This window comes from Chiloscyllium punctatum, chromosome 1 (genome assembly GCF_047496795.1).
Source record: "Chiloscyllium punctatum isolate Juve2018m chromosome 1, sChiPun1.3, whole genome shotgun sequence".
Lineage (NCBI taxonomy): Eukaryota > Metazoa > Chordata > Chondrichthyes > Orectolobiformes > Hemiscylliidae > Chiloscyllium > Chiloscyllium punctatum.
The window spans coordinates 180,730,320-180,742,913 of record NC_092739.1 but is presented as its reverse complement, the minus strand read 5'-3'; the positions used below and the strand labels follow the sequence as shown (position 1 = coordinate 180,742,913).

Here is a 12,594-nt window from a genome sequence, read left to right as displayed (position 1 = left end):
CCGGGATCATTATTAAACATTAAGCATTTGGAATACCACTGCCTCTTACATCCCAACCAGAATTACTGCTTTGATTAGGTTACCACAATTCTTCAGCAATCTCACCTTTGCAAATAGATTCCAGAGAAGAAACTGTCACACATATCCAGGAAGTACTTCTTTACTTCAAAACCACTCCTCTATCAAAGCCACCAATCTCTCAAAACTCAATGACATTAGTCAGACATGGCATATCCTTTACAAATACATGCTGACTCTCAGATGAGCTCACATTTTTCAAGTACTCAGTCATTGTCTCTGGTAATGGATCTCAGCTAACACCAAAATAACAGTGACATTGGAAATTTTCAAAACCTTAACATTTACTCCTCCCGCATATAAGGATGATTCAGAATCGTCAGCTGGTGTAGAAGTGGTTCAAATACATTGGAATCCTGAAATTACACCACATTTGCCCAGATGGATGTTTTTTAAAAAGATTTCGTCATTCACAAAATGTGAGCATCATTGGCTGGACTAGTATTTACTGGCCATCCCCAATTCCCTGGGAAGTGGTGGTGGTGGTGTTGGGAAGCTACCTTCTGGAACCCCTGCAGAGTCACCCACAGTGCTGTTAGGAAAGGAATTCCAGGACTTTGAACCAGTCACACTGAGGAATGGTTTGGAGGGATACGAGCCAAACACAGGCAAGTGGGACCAGTTTGGTTTGGGAACATCGTCGGCGTAGACTAATTAGACCGAAGGGTCTGTTTCCATACTAAAGATCAGAATGGGGAGTGGTTCAGAGGGGAATTTGTCGGGAATGGCATTCCCACACATCTGCCGCTTTTGTCCTTCTAAACCAACTCTTCCAACAACATGCCTACAACCATCCTGGACTCCAGATTGAGATTTTGTTTACTATAACCGATTAGCCACACACAAAAAAAAATACCTAGCAACTGCAATCAGTTCCAATTCTTTTAGACATCAAGCAACAACTCAAAGTTCTCAAACCACTTTTGAGTTGTAATCACAAAATGTAAATCAAATTTAACCAGATACCAGGTAGTATGACCAATGTTTCAGTCAGCGATGGGTTCTGAAGGAAGTTGGATTTGTGCTGAGATAGCTTCACCCGTTTGTCTCTGCTTCCTGTGTTAACCAATTGCTTGTTTTTAAATAGTTTTTTCTCTCTCCCCTGTGACAGTTGCCCTTCAGTGGCTAGCAACATTGCATGAATCTGAACGTTCTGAATTCAAGTCCTCCTCCAAAATCAAGGCTGACAGTGAATGCATTACTGCAGGAGTGTTGCAATGTGCTTACTTTGAAGAGGAGCTGGGGAGTTCTCCTTCAGTTCTGGCCAACATCTATCACTCAACATCACAAAAACAGATCTACCTAGTTCAGAACACACGACTGCCTCCTACAGAGAGTTCTTTTTTAAAAACGGTGAAATGTCAAGTCATTTTACTGCTGTAAACCATCGGGAAACGACCACGAAAGGTGCTGTATAACTACAAGCCTTTTCCTTTTAAAGTGATTCTCTAACAGCCCTTCAGGAGCCTAGGTCAATCGTTTCTCGGAGGCTTCTTCAATGAGATGAACATGCAAATAAGTTACACCCATTGCATTACTTTTTCTTTAATCTGGCTTCAATACACCATTACTCAAACAGGATTGCTCTTCAACAGATACGTGTGTGTTGGCTGTATCGGAGTAATTCAGGTTTTTCTAATGGTCTCCTCAATCTAGCCCATGTATAGAGTTCTAAGAGATTACCCACAGCTGATTTCAGACCAACTGTTCTCTGGTTACTGAGTTTAAACATAGTAAATATGGCATCAATGGATTTGGTGCTGAGGTGAGATGGACAGCCATGATCTAGAATAGCAGAACAGGCTGGAGGGGCTGAACATCACGCTTCTGCTCTGAAGTTACACATAGAAAGACCATCTAGCCCAATGCATCTGTGCCAGCCTACAAAGAAACGTACAGCATTTTGGTGATGGTGGATACAATCATCTTTTTAAAAAACACGGTGAAGTGCTTCAACCACCCTTCAAGTTCCAGAACCCTACCATTAACATTCTTTCAATAATTTTAAATCTATGCCCTCTGGTTATCTACTTGGAATAGGGTATAATTAGAGTCAGAGAAGTACAACACAGAATCAGACCTTTCGGTCGAACTCGTCCATACACAGCAGATATCCCAACCTAATCTAGTCTCATTTGCCAGCACTTGGCCCATATCCCTCCAAACCCTTCCTATTCATATACCCATCCAAATGCCTTTTAAATGTTGCAATTGTACCAGCCTCCACCACTTCCTCTGGCAGTTCATTCCATACACGTACCACCCTGTGCATGAAAAAGTTGCCCCTTAGGTCTCTTTTATATCTTTCTCCTCTCACCCTGAACCTATGCCCTCTAGTTCTGGACTCAACACCCCAGGGAAAAGACTTTGTCTATTTACCCTATCCATGCCCCTCATGATTGTGTAAACCTCTATAAAGTCACCCCTCAGCCTCCTACGCTCCAGGGAAAACAGCCCCAGCCTGTTCAGACTCTCCCTATAGCTCAAATCCTCCAACCCTGGCAACATCCTTGTAAATCTTTTCTGAATCCTTTCAGGTTTCACAACATCTTTCTGATAGGAAGGAGACCAGAATTGCACGCAATATTCCAACAGTGGTCTAACCAATGTCCTGTACAGCCGCAACATGACCTCCCAACTCCTGTACTCCGTACTCTGACCAAAAAAGGAAAGCATACCAAACGCTGTCTTCACTATCCTATTTACCTGCGACTCTACTTGCAAGGAGCTATGAACCTGCACTCCAAGGTCTCTTTGTTCAGCAACACTCCCTAGGACTTTACTGTGTAGTGTGTAAGTCCTGCTCTGGTTTGCATTTCCAAAATTCTTCAGGCTAAGGAGATTAAAAACTATGGGGATTAAGCAGGAACAGGAGACTATGATCAGCTATGATATAGTGAGTGGCAGAGCTTTGATTGAGCAGGCTCAAAGGGCTGAAACAGCCTCCTCGTGCTTCTATTTCTTGTGCTAATTTCAACATATCCTTTCCATTCAGGCCCCACAATGTTGCGCAATTTGAAATCGCCCCTCAACTTCTTCATTGCAAAAACAAAATCGTTCTGACCTTTGCTCATCACGAAAATTGTTCAGTCCTGACAACAATCTCATTATTCTCCTCTGTATTCTCTTTAGTCTCAACAATCAGTAATTTGGTGACCAGAACTGCACACTGAACCCTCCCTACGGTCTAGTACTTGGTAACCACTGGATGAAGTCTCTATCATCCAAGTTAACCTCTTTACGCCGTCTCCCCTCTGAAGCTCGTGTGCTTGCTCGCCCAATCACGAGTTCCACACGACTGTTAGATCTGAAAAGGTTTGAAACACTGGTTGCAGCTTCTGCTATATTGTGTCTAAGCTACAATGAGCATCCCATCAGATTCAAGGATTCGTGCAATTTGGTCCATTACCTGCCTTCACATTTGCACTTATCAACTGTAATAATTCCTTGCGTTTTCCTATAAATTATCTCACTATCTTCCAAGAATTCTTGGAAGTGAACAATTCTCCCGACATGCACAACCAACCACCATCACTTCCAATTCTCTTGCCCTCTCTCCATCCTACCCACCACCCCACTACCAGCATTGCCACTCTTCGCATACCTCAACCAAGGCATTGTTTCTTTTGATGGCTTGGACACACTCCAAATTCCACCTCTCCCTGCTACATGTTAATGGTTTACATCTCCCGCAACTTCTCCCCTCCATCTCACTCTTCAATCTCATTCTTTTACCCTGAACTCACCAACCTCGTCTCTTCCCAGCCCCACCTCCAAATCCACCTCTCACTTTCCTGCTCCTTTGTCTCCCTCTTCTATCCCAGTCTCAGTCCCCACCGCTCACTGTCATTCCCCCTCACCCTCCCATCTAGTCTGTCTCCCCAGTCTCCCATTCCCCCAAGCACCCCCAACATCTCCCTCCCTAAATACACACCTCAGTCTTTCTTCCACAATGTCCAGCCCCAGCCTCCCAATCCCACCAAGCTTCCCCAGCCTCATTATTTCCTTCCCTCTTCACCCCACCAAACCTACCTCAAACCCCCCCCGTTCCCCCCATTCCCCCAAACCTCCACCCCCGTTCCCCCAAATCCCCACCCCCGTTCCCCACACCCTACCCCCTACCCTTCCCCCTTCCCCCACACGCCCCCCCGTCCCCATTCCCCCCCCCCTCCCTGTTCCCCCCCCCCACCCTGTTCCCCCCCCCCACCCTGTTCCCCCCCCCCACCCTGTTCCCCCAAATCCCCACCCCCGTCCCCCACACCCTACCCCCTACCCTTCCCCCCTCCCCGTCCCCCACACCCTACCCCCTACCCTTCCCCCCTCCCCGTCCCCCAAACCCTACCCCCTACCCTTCCCCCCTCCCCGTCCCCCACACCCTACCCCCTACCCTTCCCCCCTCCCCGTCCCCCACACCCTACCCCCTACCCTTCCCCCCTCCCCGTCCCCCACACCCTACCCCCTACCCTTCCCCCATCCCCGTCCCCCACACCCTACCCCCTACCCTTCCCCCCTCCCTGTCCCCCCACACGCCCCCCCTCCCCCCGTACGCGCCCCCCCGTCCCCCCACACGCCCCACCCTCCCCGTCCCCCCACACGCCCCACCCTCCCCGTTCCCCCCGCGTTCCCCGTCCCCCCACACGCCCCCCTCCCCCGTTCCCCCCCACCCTCCCCCTCCCCCGTTCCCCCCCACCCTCCCCCTCCCCCGTTCCCCCCCACCCTCCCCCTCCCCCGTTCCCCCCACACCCCCCCCCTCCCCACCCAGACCCCCCCCCAGCCTCCGCCCCTCCCCCTCCCCGGTGCCCTCACCATTCTCCCGCCACCAGATCGGGTTGATGTAATCACGGTCACTGCCGCTCATGTCGGCCACTCGATTTGGTGAAATAAGAAAAGCGAGGCGGAGTCCTCCGCGGCGGGTGCAGGCCCCAGAGGCCGGGGCCTAACTCACCAATCCGCCTCGGGCTCCCCCTTAGGCCCCGCGCCTCACAACAAGCCTCCCGGCCGGAACCGGAAACCCGAAGTCCACTCATCCTGGCGGCCGGGCATGTCCGCTCCGCTGTGATGACGGATTGAGCGCGGGCGCCGCCATCTTTGAGACGGGCAAGAGTGACCCACCCCATTCTCAACTCTTCACCAGGGGGGTTTGCACTGACAGAGTGTCCTACACCTTGTCTCTGATCACAGCTACTCACTCACCCCTTCTATAACCTTCTCTGTTCAATAACCAAGTGGTTCATAATACACTTATTTATTCATACTCACAGTCAAAGAGTGACAAGAGTGGTCAATGGACCACTGCAAAATGAGGTTGGAGAAATAGTAATGTGGAACAAAGAAATAGTGGAGGAACTGAACAATTCTTTCAATCACAGTGGAAGATCACAGTAACAGTGGGCAGCACGGTGGCACTGCTGCCTCACAGCGCCTGAGACCCAGGTTCAATTCCCGCCTCAGGCGACTGACTGTGTGGAGTTTGCACGTTCTCCCCGTGTCTGCGTGGGTTTGGCCATGCTAAATTGGTCAGGTGAATTGGCCATGCTAAATTGCCCATAGTGTTAGGTAAGGGGTAAATTTAGATGTAGGGGTATGGGTGGGTTGCGCTTCGGCGGGGCGGTGTGGACTTGTTGGGCCGAAGGGCCTGTTTCCATACTGTAAGTAATCTAATCTAATCTATACCAAAACAGGTGGCAGATTAGTAAAGGAGAAGGTGCTAGAGAAGTAGAAAAGTCTGAATTTGGATAAATCTTCTGGTAAAAATAGTGGAAGTAAGACTTCCAGAGCTTGTCTGCTCCACCTGTTCTTTTTCTTCCCACCCCCGTCTTTTCCTTCCTTCTGTATTTTCTTCTGCATTTCTGTCTTCTCAGACTCTCAGCCTTGGAAATCCAACCCTGACCTCCAAAGCGAGGTCAACTGCATGGAGCTGGACACCAGCGGCTCGCTGTGGGCCGGTATGGGAGCTGGGGTTCGTGACCCGGTGTGGGAGGGAGGAGTAGTGGCCTGATGCAGAGCAGGGCGAGTGGTGTAATGTGGGAACGTGGATAGCAACCTGAGGTGGAGCTTGGCAGCGCGAAAGCTGAGCTGGAAGAGCACAGCAGTTCAGGCAGCATTCAACGAGCAGCGAAATCGACATTTCGGGCAAAAGCCCTTCATCGGGAATAAAGGCAGTGAGCCTGAAGCGTGGTCAGTCTCACTGCCTTTATTCCCGATGAAGGGCTTTTGCCCGAAACGTCAGTTTCGCTGCTTGTTGGATGCTGCCTGAACTGCTGTGCTGTTCCAGCACCACTAATGCAGTATTTGGTTTTCAGCATCTGCAGTCATTGTTTTTACCGAGCGAAAGCTGTGGCCCAGTCTGGAGCGAAGGCACTGGCCCAGTGTGGAGCGAGAGCAGTGGCCCAGTGTGGAGCGAGAGCAGTGGCCCAGTGTGGAGCGAGAGCAGTGGCCCAGTGTGGATCGAGAGCAGTGACCCAGTGTGGAGCGAGAGCAGTGGCCCAGTGTGGATCGAGAGCAGTGGCCCAGTGCAGAGCGAGAGCAGTGGCCCAGTGTGGAGCGAGAGCAGTGGCCCAGTGTGGAGCGAGAGGAGTGGCCCAGTGTGGAGCGAGAGCAGTGACCCAGTGTGGATCGAGAGCAGTGGTCCAGTGTGGAGCGAGAGCAGTGACCCAGTGTGGATCGAGAGCAGTGGTCCAGTGTGGATCGAGAGCAGTGGCCCAGTGTGGATCGAGAGCAGTGGCCCAGTGTGGATCGAGAGCAGTGGTCCAGTGTGGAGCGAGAGCAGTGGCCCAGTGTGGATCGAGAGCAGTGGTCCAGTGTGGAGCGAGACCAGTGGCCCAGTGTGGAGTGAGGGCACTGGCCCAGTTCGGAGTGAGAGCAGTGACCCAGTGCAGAGCGAGAGCAGTGACCCAGTGTGGAGCGAGAGCAGTGGCCCAGTGTGGAGCGAGAGCAGTGGCCCAGTGTGGAGCGAGAGCAGTGGCCCAGTGTGGAGCGAGAGCAGTGGCCCAGTGTGGAGCGAGAGCAGTGGCCCAGTGTGGATCGAGAGCAGTGGCCCAGTGTGGATCGAGAGCAGTGGCCCAGTGTGGAGCGAGAGCAGTGGCCCAGTGTGGAGCGAGAGCAGTGGCCCAGTGTGGAGCGAGGGCAGTGGGCCAGTGTGGAGCAAGAGCTGTGGCTCAGTGTGGAGCAAGAGCTGTGGCTCAGTGTGGAGTGAGGGCACTGGCCCAGTTCGGAGTGAGAGCAGTGACCCAGTGCAGAGCGAGAGCAGTGACCCAGTGTGGAGCGAGAGCAGTGGTCCAGTGTGGATCGAGAGCAGTGGCCCAGTGTGGAGCGAGAGCAGTGGCCCAGTGTGGAGCGAGAGCAGTGGCCCAGTGTGGATCGAGAGCAGTGACCCAGTGCAGAGCGAGAGCAGTGACCCAGTGTGGATCGAGAGCAGTGGCCCAGTGTGGATCGAGAGCAGTGGTCCAGTGTGGATCGAGAGCAGTGGCCCAGTGTGGAGCGAGAGCAGTGGCCCAGTGTGGATCGAGAGCAGTGGCCCAGTGTGGAGCGAGAGCAGTGGCCCAGTGTGGATCGAGAGCAATGGCCCAGTGTGGAGCGAGAGCAGTGGCCCAGTGTGGAGCGAGAGCAGTGGCCCAGTGTGGATCGAGAGCAGTGGCCCAGTGTGGATCGAGAGCAATGGCCCAGTGTGGATCGAGAGCAGTGGCCCAGTGAGGATCGAGAGCAGTGGCCCAGTGTGGAGCGAGAGCAGTGGCCCAGTGTGGAGCGAGAGCGGTGGCCCAGTGCGGAGCGAGAGCAGTGGCCCAGTGAGGAGCGAGAGCTGTGGCCCAGTGTGGAGCGAGAGCAGTGGCCCAGTGTGGATCGAGAGCAGTGGCCCAGTGTGGAGCAAGAGCTGTGGCTCAGTGTGGAGCAAGAGCTGTGGCTCAGTGTGGAGTGAGGGCACTGGCCCAGTTCGGAGTGAGAGCAGTGGCCCAGTGTGGAGCGAGAGCAGTGGCCCAGTGTGGAGCGAGAGCAGTGGCCCAGTGTGGAGTGAGAGCAGTGGCCCAGTGTGGAGTGAGAGCAGTGGCCCAGTGTGGATCGAGAGCAGTGGCCCAGTGTGGAGCGAGAGCAGTGGCCCAGTGTGGAGTGAGGGCACTGGCCCAGTTCGGAGTGAGAGCAGTGACCCAGTGCAGAGCGAGAGCAGTGACCCAGTGTGGATCGAGAGCAGTGGCCCAGTGTGGATCGAGAGCAGTGGCCCAGTGTGGAGCGAGAGCAGTGGCCCAGTGTGGAGCGAGAGCAGTGACCCAGTGTGGATCGAGGGGAGTGGCCCAGTGTGGAGCGAGAGCAGTGGCCCAGTGTGGAGCGAGAGCAGTGGCCCAGTGTGGATCGAGAGCAGTGGCCCAGTGTGGAGTGAGAGCAGTGGCCCAGTGTGGATCGAGAGCTGTGGCCCAGTGTGGAGCGAGAGCAGTGGCCCAGTGTGGAGCGAGGGCAGTGGCCCAGTGAGGAGCGAGAGCAGTGGCCCAGTGAGGAGCGAGAGCAGTGGCCCAGTGTGGAGCGAGAGCAGTGGCCCAGTGTGGAGCGAGAGCAGTGGCCCAGTGTGGATCGAGAGCAGTGGCTCAGTGTGGAGCGAGAGCAGTGGCCCAGTGTGGATCGAGAGCAGTGGCCCAGTGTGGAGCGAGAGCAGTGGCCCAGTGTGGAGCGAGAGCAGTGGCCCAGTGTGGATCGAGAGCAGTGGCCCAGTGTGGATCGAGAGCAGTGGCCCAGTGTGGATCGAGAGCAGTGGCCCAGTGTGGATCGAGAGCAGTGGCCCAGTGTGGAGCGAGAGCAGTGGCCCAGTGTGGAGCGAGAGCAGTGGCCCAGTGTGGAGCGAGAGCAGTGGCCCAGTGTGGAGCGAGGGCAGTGGGCCAGTGTGGAGCAAGAGCTGTGGCTCAGTGTGGAGCAAGAGCTGTGGCTCAGTGTGGAGTGAGGGCACTGGCCCAGTTCGGAGTGAGAGCAGTGACCCAGTGCAGAGCGAGAGCAGTGACCCAGTGTGGAGCGAGAGCAGTGGTCCAGTGTGGAGCGAGAGCAGTGGTCCAGTGTGGATCGAGAGCAGTGGCCCAGTGTGGAGCGAGAGCAGTGGCCCAGTGTGGAGCGAGAGCAGTGGCCCAGTGTGGATCGAGAGCAGTGACCCAGTGCAGAGCGAGAGCAGTGACCCAGTGTGGATCGAGAGCAGTGGCCCAGTGTGGATCGAGAGCAGTGGTCCAGTGTGGATCGAGAGCGGTGGCCCAGTGCGGAGCGAGAGCAGTGGCCCAGTGAGGAGCGAGAGCAGTGGCCCAGTGAGGAGCGAGAGCAGTGGCCCAGTGAGGAGCGAGAGCAGTGGCCCAGTGAGGAGCGAGAGCAGTGGCCCAGTGTGGAGCGAGAGCAGTGACCCAGTGTGGAGCGAGAGCAGTGGCCCAGTGTGGATCGAGAGCAGTGGCCCAGTGTGGAGCGAGAGCAGTGGCCCAGTGTGGATCGAGAGCAGTGGCCCAGTGAGGATCGAGAGCAGTGGCCCAGTGTGGAGTGAGGGCAGTGGCCCAGTGCAGAGCGAGAGCAGTGGCCCAGTGTGGAGTGAGAACGGTGGCCCAGTGTGGATCGAGAGCAGTGGCCCAGTGTGGATCGAGAGCAGTGGCCCAGTGTGGAGCGAGAGCAGTGGCCCAGTGTGGAGTGAGGGCACTGGCCCAGTTCGGAGTGAGAGCAGTGACCCAGTGCAGAGCGAGAGAAGTGGCCCAGTGAGGATCGAGAGCAGTGGCCCAGTGTGGATTGAGGGCAGTGGCCCAGTGCAGAGCGAGAGCAGTGGCCCAGTGTGGAGTGAGAACGGTGGCCCAGTGTGGATCGAGAGCAGTGGCCCAGTGTGGAGTGAGAGCAGTGGCCCAGTGTGGATCGAGAGCAGTGGCCCAGTGTGGATCGAGAGCAGTGGCCCAGTGTGGAGCGAGAGCAGTGGCCCAGTGTGGATCGAGAGCAGTGGCCCAGTGTGGATCGAGAGCAGTGGCCCAGTGTGGAGCGAGAGCAGTGGCCCAGTGTGGAGCGAGAGCAGTGGCCCAGTGTGGAGCGAGAGCAGTGGCCCAGTGTGGATCGAGAGCAATGGCCCAGTGTGGATCGAGAGCAGTGGCCCAGTGTGGATCGAGAGCAGTGGCCCAGTGTGGATCGAGAGCAGTGGCCCAGTGTGGAGCGAGAGCAGTGGCCCAGTGTGGAGTGAGGGCAGTGGCCCAGTGCAGAGCGAGAGCAGTGGCCCAGTGTGGAGTGAGAACGGTGGCCCAGTGTGGAGCAAGAGCAGTGGCCCAGTGTGGATCGAGAGCAGTGGCCCAGTGCAGAGCGAGAGCAGTGGCCCAGTGTGGAGTGAGAACGGTGGCCCAGTGTGGAGCGAGTGCAGTGGCCCAGTGTGGATCGAGAGCAGTGGCCCAGTGTGGATCGAGAGCAGTGGCCCAGTGTGGAGTGAGGGCACTGGCCCAGTTCGGAGTGAGAGCAGTGACCCAGTGCAGAGCGAGAGCAGTGACCCAGTGTGGAGCGAGAGCAGTGGCCCAGTGTGGATCGAGAGCAGTGGCCCAGTGTGGATCGAGAGCAGTGGTCCAGTGTGGAGCGAGAGCAGTGGCCCAGTGTGGATCGAGAGCAGTGGTCCAGTGTGGAGCGAGAGCAGTGGCCCAGTGTGGAGTGAGGGCACTGGCCCAGTTCGGAGTGAGAGCAGTGACCCAGTGCACAGCGAGAGCAGTGACCCAGTGTGGAGCGAGAGCAGTGGCCCAGTGTGGAGCGAGAGCAGCGGCCCAGTGTGGAGCGAGAGCAGTGGCCCAGTGTGGAGCGAGAGCAGTGGCCCAGTGTGGATCGAGAGCAGTGGCCCAGTGTGGATCGAGAGCAGTGGCCCAGTGTGGAGCGAGAGCAGTGGACCAGTGTGGAGCGAGAGCAGTGGCCCAGTGTGGAGCGAGGGCAGTGGGCCAGTGTGGAGCAAGAGCTGTGGCTCAGTGTGGAGCAAGAGCTGTGGCTCAGTGTGGAGTGAGGGCACTGGCCCAGTTCGGAGTGAGAGCAGTGACCCAGTGCAGAGCGAGAGCAGTGACCCAGTGTGGAGCGAGAGCAGTGGTCCAGTGTGGATCGAGAGCAGTGGCCCAGTGTGGAGCGAGAGCAGTGGCCCAGTGTGGAGCGAGAGCAGTGGCCCAGTGTGGATCGAGAGCAGTGACCCAGTGCAGAGCGAGAGCAGTGACCCAGTGTGGATCGAGAGCAGTGGCCCAGTGTGGATCGAGAGCAGTGGTCCAGTGTGGATCGAGAGCAGTGGCCCAGTGTGGAGCGAGAGCAGTGGCCCAGTGTGGATCGAGAGCAGTGGCCCAGTGTGGAGCGAGAGCAGTGGCCCAGTGTGGATCGAGAGCAGTGGCCCAGTGTGGAGCGAGAGCAGTGGCCCAGTGTGGATCGAGAGCAGTGGCCCAGTGAGGATCGAGAGCAGTGGCCCAGTGTGGATCGAGAGCAGTGGCCCAGTGTGGAGCGAGAGCGGTGGCCCAGTGTGGAGCGAGAGCGGTGGCCCAGTGCGGAGCGAGAGCAGTGGCCCAGTGAGGAGCGAGAGCAGTGGCCCAGTGTGGAGCGAGAGCAGTGGCCCAGTGTGGATCGAGAGCAGTGGCCCAGTGTGGAGCAAGAGCTGTGGCTCAGTGTGGAGCAAGAGCTGTGGCTCAGTGTGGAGTGAGGGCACTGGCCCAGTTCGGAGTGAGAGCAGTGGCCCAGTGTGGAGCGAGAGCAGTGGCCCAGTGTGGAGCGAGAGCAGTGGCCCAGTGTGGAGTGAGAGCAGTGGCCCTATGTGGAGTGAGAGCAGTGGCCCAGGGTGGATCGAGAGCAGTGGCCCAGTGCAGAGCGAGAGCAGTGACCCAGTGTGGATCGAGAGCAGTGGCCCAGTGTGGATCGAGAGCAGTGGCCCAGTGTGGAGCGAGAGCAGTGGCCCAGTGTGGAGCGAGAGCAGTGACCCAGTGTGGATCGAGGGGAGTGGCCCAGTGTGGAGCGAGAGCAGTGGCCCAGTGTGGAGCGAGAGCAGTGGCCCAGTGTGGATCGAGAGCAGTGGCCCAGTGTGGAGTGAGAGCAGTGGCCCAGTGTGGATCGAGAGCTGTGGCCCAGTGTGGAGCGAGAGCAGTGGCCCAGTGTGGAGCGAGGGCAGTGGCCCAGTGAGGAGCGAGAGCAGTGGCCCAGTGAGGAGCGAGAGCAGTGGCCCAGTGTGGAGCGAGAGCAGTGGCCCAGTGTGGAGCGAGAGCAGTGGCCCAGTGTGGATCGAGAGCAGTGGCTCAGTGTGGAGCGAGAGCAGTGGCCCAGTGTGGATCGAGAGCAGTGGCCCAGTGTGGAGCGAGAGCAGTGGCCCAGTGTGGAGCGAGAGCAGTGGCCCAGTGTGGATCGAGAGCAGTGGCCCAGTGTGGATCGAGAGCAGTGGCCCAGTGTGGATCGAGAGCAGTGGCCCAGTGTGGATCGAGAGCAGTGGCCCAGTGTGGAGCGAGAGCAGTGGCCCAGTGTGGAGTGAGAGCAGTGGCCCAGTGTGGAGCGAGAGCAGTGGCCCAGTGTGGAGCGAGGGCAGTGGGCCAGTGT

The 12,594-nt window shown here is 56.8% G+C and overlaps 1 protein-coding gene across 3 annotated transcripts in view; it reads right to left on the bottom strand.

The window, feature by feature from the left end:
• LOC140482056 (uncharacterized) overlaps window positions 1-5,078 on the bottom strand; it is a 74,453-nt gene extending 69,375 nt beyond the window's left edge. For all 3 annotated transcript variants that reach the window (XM_072578964.1, XM_072578977.1, XM_072578971.1), the window contains exon 1: window positions 4,885-5,078. In XM_072578964.1, the coding sequence (XP_072435065.1) occupies window positions 4,885-4,936 (52 nt within the window). In that variant the 5' untranslated portion in view covers window positions 4,937-5,078. The remainder of the gene's footprint in view (window positions 1-4,884) is intronic.
• Between the last annotated feature and the right edge of the window lie 7,516 nt (window positions 5,079-12,594).